Source organism: Populus nigra, chromosome 5 (assembly GCF_951802175.1).
Source record: "Populus nigra chromosome 5, ddPopNigr1.1, whole genome shotgun sequence".
In the NCBI taxonomy this organism is placed as follows: domain Eukaryota; kingdom Viridiplantae; phylum Streptophyta; class Magnoliopsida; order Malpighiales; family Salicaceae; genus Populus; species Populus nigra.
In genome coordinates this window covers 13,122,032-13,140,594 of record NC_084856.1, presented here as the reverse complement: position 1 = coordinate 13,140,594, position 18,563 = coordinate 13,122,032, and the positions used below count along the sequence as shown (strand labels likewise).

Genomic DNA, 18,563 nt, shown 5'->3' with positions numbered 1-18,563 from the left:
TAAAGCAATAGAAGATTGTCAAAGTCAAGATAAATCTTTTTGGACTAAAGATATGTTGTATATTTTTTTATGATATTTGTATCAAAACAATCAATAAGGATATGAAATTGAATAAAACAATAGAAGATTGTCGAAATTAAGATAAATCTTTTTGGACTAAAAATATATTGCGTATTTTTTATGATATTTGTATCAAAATAATTGATAAATGTATGAAATCGAATATTTATTTTGATAAAAATAAATGGAAATATCTAATGACTAACTTAAAAAAAAAGACCACCTATTCTTTCACCAAGATACAACTGCAGAACATATATAAATTGTAATATACTATTGTATTATTAATGTTAAATATGAATTATTTGGATAATTTTTGTTCAATCATTAATATCCATATTTTTTCTATTTGATGTAGTATCGTGTAAGATCAATTGATGGAACACAAGTGCATTTTATAGTATCCATAGAAAATCAAATCTTATTTACCGGTAGAAAATATATACCGACTCAAAATATAATGACCACATGTAACTTTGATATACAATTCATTTTCGTGTTGGGTTGGATGAGAACACAGTATACATGACACACATATTTTTTTAAAGGTAATTGATAATTCCAAAATAAAATTTTCAAAACCACCTCAAGGTTACATGAGAAAAATCTCATGTTATTTTAACTTATTTTTCTAGATAATATTTCTTTGTGAAATAACTAATAAATTCATCACTTGTTATTGTAGAAAAATATTATTTGATAAATGTTTGATATTCAAATGAATATGAATTTTTAGGTTCATATAAATATGAAAAATATCACTTACCAGATTTTTAGCGTTAAGGATAACCAATAAATCATAAAAAGGTGTATATATTGTGCACACTCTTTGATACATAATGTAATAGAATATACTTTTGGAGTGTTGAAAAAGTGATGAAAAATTTTATAAAACATGCCTGTTTATTGTTACAAAAAAACAAGTTTAAATTGTAATGTCATTAATGGCTCTACATAATTATATTAGAAGAAAAACTTAAAAAAATCATAAATTTGTAGAATTTGATCGTCATTTAAATTTTGTTTATGATGATATTTAAATCAATGTAATGACATGTTCAGAAAGCTATAGATATCACAGTCCTACATGAATGTATTATGTTTGTAATAAAGTTGCAACTAATTTAATGAGACAATAAATCTAGTATCTTAAATTTGCTTTGCTACATTTCTTATCTATTAATAATCATATACTTTTTATTTAATTTAAAGTTATGAATTTACTATTTTTTATTTTTAATCATTTTAATACATGCAACACTTTTAAAAATTATTTTAATCAAATATCTTTAAATTACTTTTTATTCAATAACTATCTCAACAATAGTTTAAATTAAATGTATATAAAATTTAACGGGTAGAAACTAAATTTGTTTTTAACATATTATTTTTAAATTATAATCAAACACATAAGTTAGGTAGACATAAAAAGACACAAATAACCCTTACAAAAATAAATAAACAAGTAAAAAAAAAAGAAAAAGAAAAAGAAACTTTCCATCATTTCCCTTCCGCCCGGCCGCTGCTTCAACTTCATTTTTCTCTCTTCTCGTTACTCTCCTCTCTCTGTCTCTCTCTCAGGACTTCTCTTGTAAGAAAAAACATCTCTCACGCGTCACCCCCGCGGCGCACGATATCGTCGCCGTTTCTATCTTACGCCCTTGCAGGTACCCCTTATCGTACACCCCACCCCATTTCTTCGAACCCTAGCTTCACTAAAATTATTGTTGTTAGTCGCTGATTAATTTCACGTTTAATTGCTTGCTTGATCAGGATTATAAAGACTATCATTTTACCCTCTTAACGTTTGATTTTGTGGAATCTGTTTTTTTTTTTTTTATCATTGATACAGTGAGATCTGCTTTAATTGGAATAAAGAAGAGGAATAAATTAGGGTTAGGGTTTTGTTGTATTTTACTTTTGATGCTTTGGCGGGGATCTGAATCGGAATCCGCCTTGATTATTTCGGGTCGGACCGTGAAATGGCCAATCCTGGAGTAGGGTCTAAGTATGTATCTGTGAATTTGAATAAATCTTATGGCCAACAACACCAACAAAATCACCATAATAATCAGTATAATCATGGGCAGGGTCGGGGGTGGCCTGGTGTGGCTGGAGGAGGAGGAGGAGGAATGGTGGTGCTTTCGAGGCCACGCAGCTCTCAAAAAGCTGCTGGGCCGAAACTTTCTGTTCCGCCCCCCCTGAATTTGCCATCCTTGCGTAAGGAGCATGAAAGGTTTGATTCATTGGGATCCGGGGGTGGGCATGGTAGTGGTGGTCCAGGAAATGGGCTTCGTCCTAGTTCTTCTGGCATGGGGTGGAGTAAGCCTGCTGCGATTGTAGTTCAGGAAAAAGAAGGGCTTGATGTTAGTGGTGATAATAATGGAGCTGAGAGTGGAAATAATTATGGTGGTGGTGATCAGGGAGTGAGTAATGTGGGTAATGGGGTTAATAAATTAAGCACTGGTAGTAGCGGTGGTGTGTATGTGCCGCCTTCAGTGAGGTCAGTGGAGCTGACTGTTGTTTCTGATGGTCCAAGGGGTCATTCAGTGGTGGATAAAGCTACGGTTTGGAGGGGTGAGGATTTTCCTTCATTGCAGGCAACTTTGCCTTCTGTTTCTGGGCTGGAAAAGAAGCAGAAGGATGGTTTGAATCAGAAACATAAGAAGGTCTTGAGTGAGGAGTTGGGTAATGAGCAGAGGGATGGATTTGGTTTGAGCAGGGTTGTTGATATGCGTCCCCAAATGCAGGCGAGGAATAATGTGGGTAATGGAATGGATGAGGATGGTGTTGACAACCAAGGGTTGGGTCATTCTGTTACATCTGAGAAAGAGCGGAAACAGCAAGAGTACTTTGCAGGTCCTTTGCCATTAGTTCGGTTGAATCCTAGGTCAGATTGGGCTGATGATGAGCGGGACACAAGGCATGGTTTGACTGACAGAGGGAGAGATCATGGTTTTCCAAGGGATGAGGCCTACTGGGATAGGGGTTTTGATTTTCCAAGACCTAGTGTTTTACCGCAGAAACCAGCTCACAATCTTTTTGACAGGCGAGGACAGCGTGACAATGAAACTGGAAAGATTTCTTCTAGTGAAGTCACTAAGGTAGACACTTATTTAAGAGATGTCAGAACACCTAGTAGAGAGGGAAGGGAAGGGAAATCATGGAGAGCTTCTTCGCCTCTTACAAAAGATAAATTCATCACCCAAGAGGCTGGAAATGAAAGAAATGGTATTGGTGTAAGACCACCTAGTTTTAACAGAGAAACAGTCAAAGAGAATAGGTACATCCCCTCGGCACTCCGGGTCAATTCTCAGGATGATGTTGGGAGGAGGGATGTGGGGTATGGGCAAGGAGGGAAACAGCCTTGGAGTAATACTATGGATTCTTTTGGCAATCGAGGTCCTGACCGGAATACTCGAGAACATTATGGCGAACAATACAATAGGCACAGGGGTGATACTTACCAGAATAACTCGGTTGCCAAATCATCATTTTCTGTGGGTGGTAAAGGGCTTCCAGTCAATGATCCCATATGGAATTTTGGTAGGGAGAAACGCCCATTTTCAAAGAGTGAAAAACCTTATGTAGAGGACCCTTTCATGAAGGACTTTGGAACTTCTGGTTTTGATGGACAGGATCCCTTCTCTGGCACCCTTGTCGGTTTGGTTAAGAAGAAGAAGGATGTGCTTAAGCAGACTGATTTCCATGATCCTGTTCGGGAATCTTTTGAGGCTGAACTTGAGAGAGTTCAAAAAATGCAGGAACTGGAACGGCAGCTGGTACTTGAAAAGCAGGAAAGGGCTATGGAGCTAGCTCGGAGAGAAGAAGAGGAGAGAATGAGGCTAGCTAGGGAACAAGAAAAAAGGCAGAGAAGGTTGGAAGAAGAAGCTAAAGAAGCTGAATGGAGAGCTGAACAAGAGCGTCTGGAAGCCATTCGAAGGGCAGAAGAACATAGGATAGCTAGAGAGGAGGAGAAACAGAGAATCTTTATGGAGGAGGAGAGGAGGAAACATAGTGCAAGGCAGAAGCTTTTAGAATTGGAAGAAAAGATTGCGAAGAGGCAAGCTGAAGCAACAAAGAGTGGTAATGACAATTCTTCTGGTGTTACAGATGAGATAATGACAGGGATGGTGACAGAAAAAGATGTTTCCAGGGTGACAGATGTTGCTGATTGGGAAGAAAGTGAAAGGATGGTGGAGAGCATCACAGCTTCAATTTCTTCTGATTCCTCAGCAGTGAATAGACCATTTGAGATAGATTATAGGCCGCACTTTTCTAGAGATGGCTCTTCAGCTTTTCCAGACACAGGAAAACATGTGAATTCATGGAAGAGAGATGCATTTGACAATGTGAACATTAGAGCATTTGTTCCACAAGACCAGGAGAATGGTCAACCCAGTCCCAGGCAAGATGCATCTGTTGGAGGGAGAGCATTTTCTAGGAAAGAGTTCTATGGAGGACCTGGATTAATACCCTCTAGGCCTTATCTTAAAGGAGGGATTCCTGATCCTCAGGTTGATGATTTTAGTCAACAATTTAGAAGTCAAAGGTGGAATATTTCTGGGGATGGAGATTATTTTAGTAGAAACTCAGAGATTGAATCTGAGTTTCAAGAGAACTTTGCAGAGAGATTTGCTGATAGTGCATGGGGGCATGCTCAGACTAGGGGCAGTCCAGGTTCTCAATACCATGATAGAATGTATCAAAATCACGAGCCAGATGGTCTCTATTCATTTGGGAGGTCACGGTATCCCATGCGGCAACCTCGTGTTTTACCCCCTCCATCAATAGCTTCATTGCACAGAAACCCTTATAGAGGTGAGAATGAATGCCCTGGTCCCTCAACCTTTCCAGAGAGCGAGATGCAGTCCAATCATGGAGCTAGAAATGATTCTACCATGCAGGCAAGGTATGATAGCAGTTATCAAGAGAATCTTGGACAAGCTGAAATAATTGCCCAGCAGGAGAATTCTGAGACTGAGGTGCAGAAACTGAATACGAACACAACAAGGTGTGACTCACAGTCTTCACTCTCTGTTTCAAGCCCCCCTGATTCTCCAGTTCATCTCTCTAATGATGATTTGGATGAATCTGGAGATTCTCCAGTGTTATCAGCTGGTGAAGGAAAAGATGTTGCCTTGTTGGGTCAAGAGAATGAATCTTTAGCCTTGCCTACTGAAGCCAATAAAGAGAATGTGATGAGTGGCTCAAGTATTGTCTCTAATGGCGAGGATGAGGAGTGGGCTGTCGAGAATGATGAACAGTTGCAGGTATATTTTCCAAAAATAAACCGGTATTGTTTGAGATTTTCTTTGGAAGCTTGTCTTTCCTTGATAAATTTGCTAGAGTTTGCTGCCATAGTGATTGTCTTTTGGGTCTAAGGGTATTTTTGTTTATTCTATATATGCTTAATATTGTTTTACAAGAAACCTTGTTCTTTCTCAATGATATGTTTTCTTACATAAAATTGGTGCCTAAAAGGAAGTTAATGTGATTGTTGTGGTTGCGTTGGATGCACTCCAAATGTTGTTACGTGGTTCTGGTTATTTCACAAATCATTTTTGTGCTAAGTGGTATGGTATATGAAATTAAGATTCTTTCTAGGAAGAGAGAGAAGTGGGGGGTGGGGTGGTGCTTCGATGGAAGGATACATTGATATGATATTTACAAAATGGGCATCTTCAGCATAGCATCTTCCTAATCATAAGTCTCCACATTCACTTGGCATATAATGCTTGATGTTTATTGTGTTTTGGTTCTGCTTTCTTTTGCAAACTCACCTCATTGCTGCTCGTTTAATGTTGATGATTAAATCTCCAACTTGTTGGATATTCATCTGTGTTTAAAATCTTCTTGCCTCAAATTTTTAATTTATGGATTACTGAACCTTGGAGAGACTGCTGTTTGAAATACTGTTATCCCGAGTTCATGAAATTGCCACCGTTTTGTTTGGCTTTCTATCTTGCTGCTTGCAGTCCATCATCTTCTCTGTGTTTTTCCTATCTGGTTTTAGGAACAGCCCTAAGCTCTCTTGTATTTCCCCATTGTAGATGACTTTTGCCATTTGAATATCTTGATAACTGATTTGTTCCTTTTATTTGCTTACCTTTGATTCATCCACAAAAAAAAATGATGATACACTTGCAGGAGCAAGAAGAATATGATGAGGATGAAGATGGTTATGAGGAAGAAGACGAAGTGCATGATGGAGAAGATGAAAATATTAACCTGACTCAAGATTTTGAAGACATGCATTTAGATGAGAAAGATGCTCCTGATATGATGGAAAACTTGGTCTTAGGCTTCAATGAGGGTGTTGAGGTTGGGATGCCTAATGATGATTTTGAAAGAAGTTCTACGAATGAAGAAACCAAATTTGTGACACCAAAACCTTCAGAAGAGCAGGGATCTTTTGATGCAATGTGCAGTGATGGGCAAACCCTTCAACATGTGGATGGTTCTACTCAAGTGAATCTCGATAATTCTACTAGAATCTTCCAGGAAACAGAGAAGGCAATTCAATCCAAAAATGCTTCTCAAACTTCATCATTGCCCGAGCACATGGATCATTCTGATGCTTCATCTAATCATGGCTTGTCAATTCAGCCTCAAATCCAATTTTCATCTGATCAAACTGTCATGTCTACCATTCCTTCTGCTAATAATCAGCCAGAGGTACCTGTTAAGCTTCAGTTTGGGCTATTTTCTGGTCCTTCTCTGATACCTTCACCAGTTCCAGCCATACAGATTGGTTCTATACAGATGCCACTTCATCTCCATCCCCCAGTTGGATCATCCCTCACTCATATCCACCCATCACAGCCTCCACTCTTTCAGTTTGGTCAGCTGAGGTATACATCTCCCATTCCACAGGGGGTTATACCTTTGAATCCTCAATCGATGTCCTTGGTTCGACCTGATATTCCAAGTAATTTTTCTTTCAATCATAGTGTTGGAGTTGCTGTACCTATTAAACCTGGTCAAGACATTGTGAAAGGCGATGTTTCATCAGTTTCAATGGATAACCAACAAGGCCTTCTTCCACGACACTTGGATCTATCTCATCTGGCAGTGAAAGAGGGAAATTCATTGCCACTGAGAGAAAGAGCTGATAGCACTATAAAAATACACAAGGGCAAAGGAGATTGTTTGCACAGTGGCGATATCAATTCGAGGCCTGAATCAGGTTTTCAAGCAGAAAATTCATTTGTGAAGAATTTCAAAACTGCACCCACTCGAGAATTGGAACACCGGTCTCAAACTGAGGAAGTGTCATCTCTATCTGTTATGAAAGAAAAAGGTTTAGGAGTTTCAAAGGGTCCAGGCCTAATGTCAAGTGGGAGAGGTAGACGGTATGCGTTCCCGGCGAAACATTCTGGCCCAAGATCATCATTTCAAGCTTCAGATATTTCTCGCTCAGATTCTAGTGGATTTCAGGGGAAACCTCGACGTTTGCGAACCGAATTTCGAGTTCGTGAAAATTCAGATAAGAAGCAATCTGCTGGATCAGAGGTAGATGATAAGTCTAATATCAATGGTGGACATGCTGGTGCAAGAAGTGGGTCTAGGAGGGTGGTTGTTTCAAATAGACAACCAAAACAGATATCTGAATCAGAGGGATCTAGTTCAAGGCCTGTAAGTTTGCAGGAAATAGATTCTCGAAGCAGGGCTGAGAAGGTAGCTGGAAAAGAATCTGTGAGAAAGATCCAGAACATCTCTCACTCCAGAGAGGACCTAGATGCTCCTTTGCAAAGTGGAATCGTGCGTGTTTTTGAGCAACCTGGCATAGAAGCCCCTAGCGATGATGATGATTTCATTGAGGTGAGGTCAAAGAGGCAAATGCTGAATGATCGTCGTGAACAGAGAGAGAAAGAGATCAAGGCGAAGTCTCGGGTTTCAAAGGTTCTATTGTAGTTGTAATTTGAATTAGCGTTTGTTGCATCAAAAAACATGTTGCTTAATTACTTTAATTTGTTGCTATTAGATGCCACGAAAACCTCGATCATATTCGCAAAGTGCTTCTGTGTCTTCCATCTCAAATAAAAATCATGCACCAGTTGATGGAGAGGCAGCAAACAACATTCGTTCTGATTTTGAGGCACCTGAGGGGCATGGCTTGGCAAACATTGAAGTATCAGCTGGATTCAATACACCTATAGTGTCTCAACCATTGCCTCCAATTGGAACTCCTGCTGTGAAAACTGAAACTCAGGCTATCAAGTATGTACACTTTCAGAATTTGATATATCCAAATATATATGGACAGACTTATAAGTCTCATATGTTCTTCTGCAGGTCCTTCCATACAAGCTCCTTGACCGGTGTGTCAGGTAGTGGAAAGAACCATGCTTCGGGCTTAATTTTTGATAGCAAGAATAATGTTCTAGAAACTGTCCAAACTTCTTTGGGCTCCTGGGGTAGTTCACGGATTAACCAACAGGTATGGTAATTAGTTATTACCATCATTTTTCCAATTATTGCTGTTAAAGTGCCATGATAGTTTAATTTTCTCTTAGGGTTCTTCTGTTCCTATCATTTTGCATGAATATGATTGTTATGATCTCACTAAAAAAACATGATGGAAAATTTGGTTGTTAGTTGAAGTTCTTCAGTTTAGCGGCTATTTCTTTTTATGATTCATTCATCGATATTGGGTCTTGGGTCATGTTAATTGCTTTCTAAGTTTAGTGCAGTGTTTCTCTGGAGTGCACTGCAAAAAATTACCCTTAGTTCAGTCAAGATCTGGCTTAATGATTTTGGCATCTCTGTTCAGTCCTACCACACTTGTCTTCAAGCCCTCAGAACCAATGCTACTTTTTTTTTTCCAAAGAAGATGGAAAGGAGGTGAAATAGTAGAAGGAAAGGAAGGGGAAGGGAGTGAAAGGATGAGAATAGAATTTCTGTTTAATTTCTTTTGCGTCTTCGTGTTGAAAAAAGTGGACAGGCACTTAAGAGGAAAATATATAAATTCTGTGATAAGAGGTATCATATATGTAGATAGATCATGTGCTTTAAATTTTAAAATGCTTACAATTAATGACATGTTTAGATGAAGTTTGAAGATGGTAGTCTATTGGGATAGGGTGTAAGGTTTAGGGGTTTAGAAATTGAAACCATAGCTTGCAAAGTCAAGCCATAAAAAAAAGAGGCTAGCCTCACACTATTAGATTTTAACACAGTGAAACCACTTTTTTTTTATTAACATACCAAACAACTGTGAAATTCATGATGATTTCATCATACTCATAATGAGAGACAACAAGGCATATTTGTATGCTTGAGTTATGCCTTATTTAATTAGATTTGGACTTGTAAATAAGAACAGGTGACTTGAATGTGCTTGTTATCCTGTGGCATTTGTGATGGTGACAATTTCAGTGTGCTTCACTGTTTTAGTAAAAGTGGGAGCACGTTGTCATGCTCTATTATAATTGATTTTGACTTCATGCTGATTTATTCTCTCTGCGAAGCTCTGAAATACAATGTTCCATCAGAGCATTCAACATTACCTGGGAGACCTGCAGCCATTAAAGAGTTCATATGTGTTTGCTGTAGCGTCAGTTGATATCATTTCAACTCATGCCAGTGAGAAGTTTCTCTTAAGTTTTGCTAGACCAATTTCTGGTGACCGGCAAATAGATCCAGTCTATAATGTTGATCATGCAAATTAACTGCAGGAAAAAAAAAAAAAAAACAGCAAGGCCTTTATAATAAGCAAGCTGGTAAATTTTGTGGGCTTTGTGTTACAGTTTCAACTTTCAAGATCCATGATCTAGTTTCCTTTGCAAATAATTATTCTGATATCTCTTCATATTTTTGCAATAACATCATTGTTATTAATCATCCATGACCATTTGGTAAATCTGCAATCAACATCAATTTGGCATCTGATTAAATGTATCTGATAGGTTATGGCACTTACACAGACTCAACTTGATGAGGCTATGAAGCCTGTGCAATTTGATTCACATTCATCTGTTGGTGATCCAACTAACTCAGTTAGTGAACCCAGCTTGCCATCATCATCCCTTTTGAGCAAGGACAAGTCATTTTCTTCTGCTGGTAGCCCAATCAATTCATTACTTGCTGGGGAGAAAATTCAATTTGGTGGGCATTTACTTTCTTGTGAACTTGTGTTTGATCTAAAGAATTACTATTGGCCTTATTTTGAAATTTGTGATGTTCCCTTATATTCAGGTGCTGTGACATCTCCGATTCTTCCTTCTAACAGACGGGCTGTTTCCCACGGGATTGGCCCTCCAGGTCCATGTCAATCGGACATTCATAATTCTCATAATCTCTCTGCAGCCAAAAAAGATTGCTCTCTTTTCTTTGAAAAAGAGAAACACTCCAATGAATCTTGTGCTCATTCGGAAGATTGTGAAGCCGAAGCCGAAGCAGCTGCTTCAGCTGTTGCTGTTGCAGCTATTAGTAGTGATGAGATTGGTGGTAATTTACTGGGTGCAGGCCCCATCTCTGGTTCAGACTCAAAAATTTTTGGAGGTGCAGATCTTGATAGCATATCAGCGGGTACTGATTTTTTTATTGCTGCAATATTTGTTGGGAGCCTCACATTTCCTTTCCTTATATTATCTTTAAGCTGTCTTTGTTAATAATTTGTAGGTGCTTCTGCTGATCAACAATTAGCAAGTCAATCAAGAGTTGAAGAGTCTCTTAGTGTGGCTCTACCGGCTGACCTTTCAGTGGAGACTCCAGTTTCCTTATGGCCACCTTCGCCAATTCCACAGAATTCTGGAAGCCATATGCTTTCGCATGTCCCTGGAGCTCCACCTTCTCATTTTCCATTCTATGAGATGAATCCCATGTTGGGAGGACCAATCTTTGCTTTTGGGCCACATGATGAATCAACACCTACTCAGTCACAGTCCCAGAAAAGTAATGCATCAGTTACAGGTCCACTGGGTGCCTGGCAACAGCATTCTGCTGTAGATTCATTCTATGGTCCTCCAGCTGGTTTCACAGGCCCTTTCATCAGCTCACCTGGGAGCATCCCGGGGGTTCAAGGTCCACCTCACATGGTTGTCTACAATCACTTTGCACCAGTGGGACAGTTCGGACAAGTTGGCTTGAGTTATATGGGCACCACATATATCCCATCTGGAAAACAACCTGATTGGAAGCATAACCCTGCATCTTCTGCCATGAGTGTTGGTGAAGGGGACATGAATAACATGAATATGGTGTCATCACAGCGCAATCCCACCAATTTGCCTGCTATCCAGCATCTTGCCCCTGGTTCTCCGCTTTTGTCAATGGCCTCGCCTGTGGCCATGTTTGATGTTTCTCCTTTTCAGGTACACATTTGATCTATGGTTTGGTTTGGAAGCTGAGAACTATTTGCTTGCCAAAATGATGCTTAATTCCCATTCTTTTCCCTCTACAAGTGTTTGCCTTTTTTTTGCCAAAAATTGTTTAATGAATTGGAAGCTTTTCTGTCATGTGTTTTAGCAGATGTTTGGACCAAAATTGGTTGACATCAATTGTTTTGAGGTTGACTAATGATTTCTTTCCTATTGCTTATCGTGTGATGCTGCTAATGTATTGAAGAATGGTGTACCATAACCTAACATTTTGATTAAATTGTTTTGCCCAGTCTTCTGACATTTCAGTCCAAGCTCGCTGGCCTCATGTCTCTGCATCCCCTCTTCAATCACTTCCTGTGTCAAAGCCATTGCAACAGGCAGAGGGTGTTCCTGCATCATCTCATTTTAACCACAGCCTTCCTGTTGACCAACCATTAGCTGCTAACAGGTTCTCTGGGTCTCGAACAACAACTCCTCCTGACAATAGGCAGAACTTCCCTGCAGCAACTGAAGCCACTGTCAGCCAGTTACCTGATGAACTTGGATTGGTAGAGTCCATTACCACCAGTGTGGGGACTTCAACTCAGAGCATTGGTGCTAAGAGCACATCTGCAAGCACCATTCCAGAGGCTGGCAAGACAGATGTTATGCAGAATGACAGGGCTAGCAGTGGTAGTGGCCAGAACTCAAGGTCTGCTTTGAAGACAAAGCCTTCGCACCAGAAGAATACATCTGCGCAGCATTACAATTACTCTGGGTATAATTATCAGCGAGGAGGTGGAGGATCTCAGAAGAGTAGTTCCGGGGCTGAATGGTCTCATCGTAGAATGGCATACCAAGGAAGGAATCAAACTTTGGGTACAGAAAAGAACTACCCCCCTTCAAAAACGAAGCAGATTTACGTAGCTAAACAGACTGCAACCGGGAGATCAATGTCATGAGGAGCATTGAAGCTAATTTTCCTGGATTTTACAAGCTGAAAGCTTCGGGATAGAAGCATCTCTCGAGAATAAAAATTTTGGTTTTTTTTTGGCAGAATCTATGGTAGGGGATGACTGGGTTTTGGATTTTACCAGTGTCCATAAGATGGGTTGACTATAGCCTTGCCTTGTCTTTTGGATTTTAGGATGAGGTGGGAGGTCTAGTGTGTCAGTTGGCTTGGGGCTATTTTTTCCAAGTGTTGTGTGTGTTAGTTGGGTTTGGTCCACCACTGTTTCATTAACCTTGTTGTCTGGATGTACAGACCCAATTGTAATATCTTGGCATTGATGTATCAAAACGTTTATGATCCTCCGGGTTTCCTGCTTCGAAAATCTTTATAATTTTGAGAATTCGTTTGGTAATTTATTTTGCTTAGGGCTTTAGGGAGTTGGCTTTATTTTGTTTTTTTAAATTTTTGATGCAGTTCGTTTTTGTTTAAACGAAGAGAAAATTCTAACAAGTGCTTGAACTTTATAATTTTTCTGAGTGTTGCTACTACTTTTGTTATTTTAAGTGTGAATTTTATCACTTTTACATTAAAGTGGAATTTTTTTTATGAGGTTGTTTTTTTATTTAGAGATATATTAAAATAATATTTTTTTTAATTATTTTTAATATAAATATATTAAAACAATCTAAAAACATTAAAAAAAAATCAAATCAAATTTTGCTGAACGCTCACTATACGGGTGTGAAATACGGATAGCGGCACGGTTGCTGTAACACAACATCAATGCCCTGAGACAGCTTCCTTGTGTGTAACAATGCTATATTAAATCTTGAAAGCTAGAGAATCATGTGTAGAGCATATGGATGCTAATTTTTTCCTTTTTTTAACAAAATCAAAAGGGGAACATATAAGAGAAAATGTATAATATACAAAGAACCATGGATAGAGAGTTAGGTTTCCTTCATTACCACATGTTGTCACTTTTTTCCCTTATTAGAAGACTGCAACCAGCTGCTTTTCTCAATCGTCTCCGGTCTATGTTTGACCTCAATTTATTGGCGTCTGCCCATCGACCAGCTGCTGCATAGATATTGGAAAGAATCACATAAGGAACAGGATTATCTGGGTCCATTTCAATCAGCAGCCCACTAATTTCCTCCCCAATTTCGACGTTGCCATGTACGCTACAGGCACCCAACAGCGACTCAAGCAGGGTAACTGAAGGTTTACCATGTAGCTTCTTAACGACATTGTACGCCTCCTTCAAGTGACCTTTTCTCCCTAACAGGTCCACCAGGCATGCATAGTGCTCTATTCTTGCTGATATACCGTTTTCGACCATAGAGTTGAGGACCATCCAAGCTTGCTCAACTAAACCAGCATGGCTGCAAGCTGATAAAATAGTTGAAAATACAATGACATTAGGGATCACTCCTGATAACTGCATCTGGGAGAGAATTTCGAGGGCAGCTTTTCCGTCCCCATGGAGACAGTATCCATTGATCATCACACTCCAAGAGACAGCATCCTTTTCAATCAAGCCCTCAAACAGCTTTTTAGCAGTAACAATGTCTCCACATCTTGCATACATATCTATTAGGGCATTGCTAACGGCAGAATCTTTCTCAAATCCCTTGCATATCACATAGGCCATTACAGAATGAGCAAGACTCAAGAAATTTAGTTGAGCGCATGCTGAAACTAAACTCAGAACTGTTATGTTATCAGGTTGTAAACCCATTCGAAGCAAATCATAGAAGAAGCAAACTGCGTTTTCAGGATATTTTGTTTGGATATGCACAGAAATAATAGCATTCCACACTGGTATGTCTTTTGTTCCTATTTCAAATAGCGAGAGACATGAATTCATATTTTCAAATCTAGCATACATGTGAATCAGAGAAGTAACAAGAGGCGTTTCCGGTAAAACTCCTGTTCTAATTGCAAACGCATGGACAGACTTACCCTGCAAATGGCTGTAGCACAAAGGTAATACATTTAGCAGAGTTACAGAATTTGGCCTCTGATACTCCGTCATTTGACTGAAAAGGACCAAAGCCTCGTTCTGTAGGTTGAGATGCCGCAAGCCAGTAATCAGGGCATTCCAAGACACTACGCACCTTTCTGACATAACTTCAAAAAGAAATCTCCCAGAATCAAGATCGCCACACTTACAATATGTGCTGATAAGTGCATTGACCAAAGATACATCAGAAGCAAACCCTTTTTTTATCGCATAACCATGAAGGGCCATCCCATGAACTAAATAGTCCCTGTCACAGTAAACAGGGAGAACGCTTATTAGGGTGACCAAATCCAATGCCACACCCTCTTTCTGCATACTGTGACCAAGGTCAACTGCCTTTTCCATTTCTCCACTATGCACACACCCAGATATCAAAGTATTCCACGACACAGTATTCCTAGTGTGCATTTTGTGAAAGAGCTTAAAAGAAGAGGTGAGTTGTCTACAATCAGAATAAAATGCCAAGAGAGCATTTGAAACATTGGGGCTTGAATCAATCCCCTTTCTAATGCTAAATGCATGGGCACACTTACCAAACAAAACAGCCTCCAGATTGGAACAAGCAGAAAGAACACTAACAATAGAGACTGCGTCTGGACTAAATCCACCAAGCCGCATTTCACAAAATGCAGCGAGACTTAGATCCCATAGACAATTGCGCACATACCCAGACACCATCACATTCCATAACAAGAGGTTCCTATTGGAAATCCGATCAAAAAGATTTTCAGCTTTATGCATCTCTCCAAGCTTAGCATACATGGACACGAGGGCTGTCAAAACAGAAACCTGATTTTCTAAACCGTGTTTTATCACCCAAGCATGAAATGATTCACCATACAGTATACCACCAGCAACCTCACATGAGGGAATGACCGACACAAAAGTAATTGAGTTAGGCAGCACATCAGCATGAAGCATTTGTCGAAACATCTCATATGCTTCAAAAGCCATATCCTTTTGTGTACAAGCAGAAATCATAGCATTCCAAACAGCAACATTCTTCCTTTTTACATCTTCAAACATATTTATAGCACTAGATACACACACATCACGAGCATACATTGAAATTAAAGCAGGCACCAAGAACTCATTCGCAAGAAATCCAGACTTCACAGCAAATCCATGGAGAGACTTACCTGTATCCAAACATCCCAATCTGGTACACACAGGAATTACACTAGCCAAAGTACTCAAATTAGGCTTCAAACCCACCACGAAGATAAGCTTAAAAACCTCAAACATTGGTTGATCAATCCCATGAAAAGAATAACAAGAAATCAAAGCATTCAGAGAAACCAAGTCTGGTTGTGGACTTCCATCAATCAGAGAGCGTGCAGTCCCTAAATGACCAATCTTTCCATAAAAGTCGACCAAAGCAGTCTCTATAACAACATTTCTCTCATACCCATTTCTCAACACAGCACAATGAATCTCTTTTCCAATTTCAAAAGCACCAAGAACCGAGCATGCCTTGATCACAAAAGGAAACGTAAAATCATCAGATAGGCAATTCGAAACCTGACAACTTTTATACACAGACAAGACGTTTTCGTGTAACCCATTATTACTTAGATTCCTAATCATCAAGTTTTGCAACAACAAGCTTGGCTTCTTAATTGTATTGAAAGTCGAGAGAGCTATATCAACAGAACCCAAATTAAAACAAGACTCCAAAAATTGTCTCAGCAAAAGCTTGTATTGTATTAGACCGTTAACTATGAGTCGAGCTTTCAAGGACTTCAAGTGGTTGGTGTTTTTGCAGATATTGGAGAAGTTACAGCTGGATCTTGAATTGAGTGAACTGTACATTATTGAAGCAGATTCTTGTTTGTTTTTAAGAGAGACCATCACTGAGGGGTATAGTGAGACAGAGGTGGTCACAGATTCATGAAAAGAGAGTTGGAAGCGAGGAAATTTCTTGCAGATTTTATTTTATAGCCTCGCATTGCTTGCCTATGCTTGGATCTTCGAGGCTGGGGCTCTGCGTTTCCCGCCAGGAGAGGAAGAAATCTTTTGAAAGTAGATGCATGCAACAGTTGAGTGAAAAGTGCCTCTCCAGTGCGGCACGAAGCCGCTGAAGCCGAGTCGGCTCCTGTGCCGCTAGCTTCACCCAAGAGACACCCTCCAACACCTAAGGACAGACTTTTCAAATCCCGTTTCTGGGAGAGTCCCGGCTTGTAGCTTTGATGGCAGGGACAAACCAATTTATTTTAAATTGTTATTTATTTGCTGTAAAATATTTTTTTTTAGAAAGTAAATTTTAAAGAAAGTGAATTTTGGAAAAATATTTTTTGATATTTAATAGTGTAATGAAAAACAAATTGAAAAATATTTTCTAGTGTTTAGTTATATTATGAAAAATGAGCTGGAAAATAACTTATTAATGTTTTATTTTTTTCAAGTTTATTAAAATAATAAGGAACAAATCTTACAAATTAAAAATTTGAATGAGAATGAAATTGAAAAAAAAATATAATTTCATAAATTATCATAGATAAAATAAATAATAATCAAAATAATAAAAATCAAATAAAAAATAAAAAAATTGAAAGATGAAGAAATTAAAATAATAATAATTAACATTTCATAAATTATTTCAAATAAAATAAGTAATAATAAAAAAAATAAGGACCAAATTTAATAGATAAAAAATTTCAATAAAAAAATGATAAGAAAAAAGAAAATAGCAATTATAAAAATAAGGACCAAAGTTAATATAAAAATTAAAATTTAAAAGATGAAATTAAAAAATAAATATTCAAAACAAAATATATATAGCAATCAAAAGTTTGAGGATCAAATTTGATATAATCAGCAAATAATGACATTTCTAAATTTTTTACAACTTCTGGAAAGTGTTTTCCGCTCAAATTTTTCAAGAAAACATTTTTTTGAAAACTAAGCCAAATTTTCCTTTGACTGGAAAGTGTTTTTCGTTGACCAACTTTTCTAATGGCAAACAAACACATGAAAGTTTGGAAAGTGGTTTCCCAAAAATCACTTTCCGGAAAACAAACACAGCCAAAAGGGAAAATACTTTCTTAGAAACCAAGTAAAATTTTTCTTTGACTGGAAAGTGTTTTCCGTTGACCACCTTTCCTAATAGCAAACAAACATAGGAAAGTTTGGAAAGTGGTTCCCCGAAAACTACTTTCCGGGAAACAAACATGGCTTAAGCAAAGTTGTCAATCCCGTTCTGTTTCGTTCAGAAAAGCTAAAACATTCCATACCAATTTAAAAAATGGAATAAAACGGAATAATTTTCATCTCATTTTAAATCTCGGTCCGTTCCGGATTTTTCAGCTAAATTTCGGTCAGAACGTTCCGGTTTCATTCCACATGTTTCGTTCTGCTCTTAAAAAACCATTAAATTAAATTGAACCTTGTTTAATTTAATTAATTAAACCACTCAAGTATAAAAAGCTCTTTTTCATTAGTATTTTCAATAACAATGATATTAATAATAATATTGAAAATTATTATTACTATTTTCATTAACAATGATATTAATTTTTTAAAATTAGATTTATCACTAATATATATGGTTTATATTCATGTTTTTTTTTCATGTTTATACTTTGTAGGAATTTGAGCAAAACAAGAGATGCTTTAGATTCCATTAGTCTTGATAACATTGACCTAACTTTATATTTAAAATATTCGTGTTAAAATATTTTACTTTCATAATATTTTGATATTTTGTTTAAGTTGAATTACTTTAAGTTAAAGATCTATTTAATCTTGGTTATTTAGAAATATTTTAAATTTTGAACTTATATTTGTTTGGCATTGTGTTTGTATTGCATAATTTATAATTAATATATCTTGATTTTGAATTATGTTTGTTCTGAACAGTACAACCCTGGAACGGCACACCGAAACACTTCAAAACTGAAACATTCTATTTCAATTGAAAAAATAAAATACCTACCAAAATAGAATTAACAACCTTAATTTTAAGTAATTGCTCGGGTGTTCAAGAAAACCGGATACCATAAAATTTGCATTATGCAATTGTCTCAATTCGTTAAATTTAATTAATCTGGATATTATAAATAATGATGATGAGTTTAAAAACTAAATAAAAGAGATCTCACATACGGTCTAGGTCGGGATGTTTAATTTTTTTTTGTCACTGGATTAATTTTGCTTTCTTGTTATTCAAATTACTTACAAGAGTTTTGCAAATCTAACAAGCATTTCAAATGTAAATCTT

General features: G+C 37.7%; 2 protein-coding genes across 3 annotated transcripts; one reads left to right on the top strand and one right to left on the bottom strand.

Annotated features, from left to right (window-relative positions):
- The first annotated feature begins 1,559 nt into the window (after positions 1-1,559).
- Positions 1,560-12,718, top strand: LOC133694650 (uncharacterized). Of its 2 annotated transcripts, none has more exons than XM_062116272.1 (9): positions 1,560-1,727; positions 1,913-5,333; positions 6,211-7,965; positions 8,048-8,283; positions 8,359-8,503; positions 9,990-10,170; positions 10,261-10,593; positions 10,687-11,378; positions 11,678-12,718. In XM_062116272.1, the coding sequence occupies exons 2-9, from the start codon at positions 2,043-2,045 to the stop codon at positions 12,326-12,328; spliced, it is 7,284 nt and encodes a 2,427-aa protein (XP_061972256.1). In that variant the 5' UTR covers positions 1,560-1,727; positions 1,913-2,042; the 3' UTR covers positions 12,329-12,718. The 2 variants fall into 2 exon arrangements, with proteins under 2 accessions (XP_061972256.1, XP_061972255.1); XM_062116271.1 differs by having other exon boundaries at positions 1,561-1,727; positions 9,972-10,170.
- Positions 12,719-13,167: 449 nt separating this feature from the next.
- Positions 13,168-16,527, bottom strand: LOC133694652 (pentatricopeptide repeat-containing protein At3g57430, chloroplastic-like). Its single transcript, XM_062116273.1, has 2 exons — positions 14,284-16,527; positions 13,168-14,157 (listed from the first exon to the last, which is right to left on the bottom strand). The coding sequence occupies exons 1-2, from the start codon at positions 16,193-16,195 to the stop codon at positions 13,283-13,285; spliced, it is 2,787 nt and encodes a 928-aa protein (XP_061972257.1). The 5' UTR covers positions 16,196-16,527; the 3' UTR covers positions 13,168-13,282.
- Between the last annotated feature and the right edge of the window lie 2,036 nt (positions 16,528-18,563).

Coding starts and splice junctions, on each gene's coding strand:
- LOC133694652 (XM_062116273.1), bottom strand. CDS start 16,195: ATGGTCTCTCTTAAAAACAAACAAGAATCTGCTTCAATAATGTACAGT. Junction 14,158..14,283: donor GTGCTACAGCCATTTGCAGG/GTAAGTCTGTCC, acceptor TATTTGAAATAG/GAACAAAAGACATACCAGTG.
- LOC133694650 (XM_062116271.1), top strand. CDS start 2,043: ATGGCCAATCCTGGAGTAGGGTCTAAGTATGTATCTGTGAATTTGAAT. Junction 8,284..8,358: donor ACTGAAACTCAGGCTATCAA/GTATGTACACTT, acceptor GTTCTTCTGCAG/GTCCTTCCATACAAGCTCCT. Junction 10,171..10,260: donor TGGGGAGAAAATTCAATTTG/GTGGGCATTTAC, acceptor CCTTATATTCAG/GTGCTGTGACATCTCCGATT.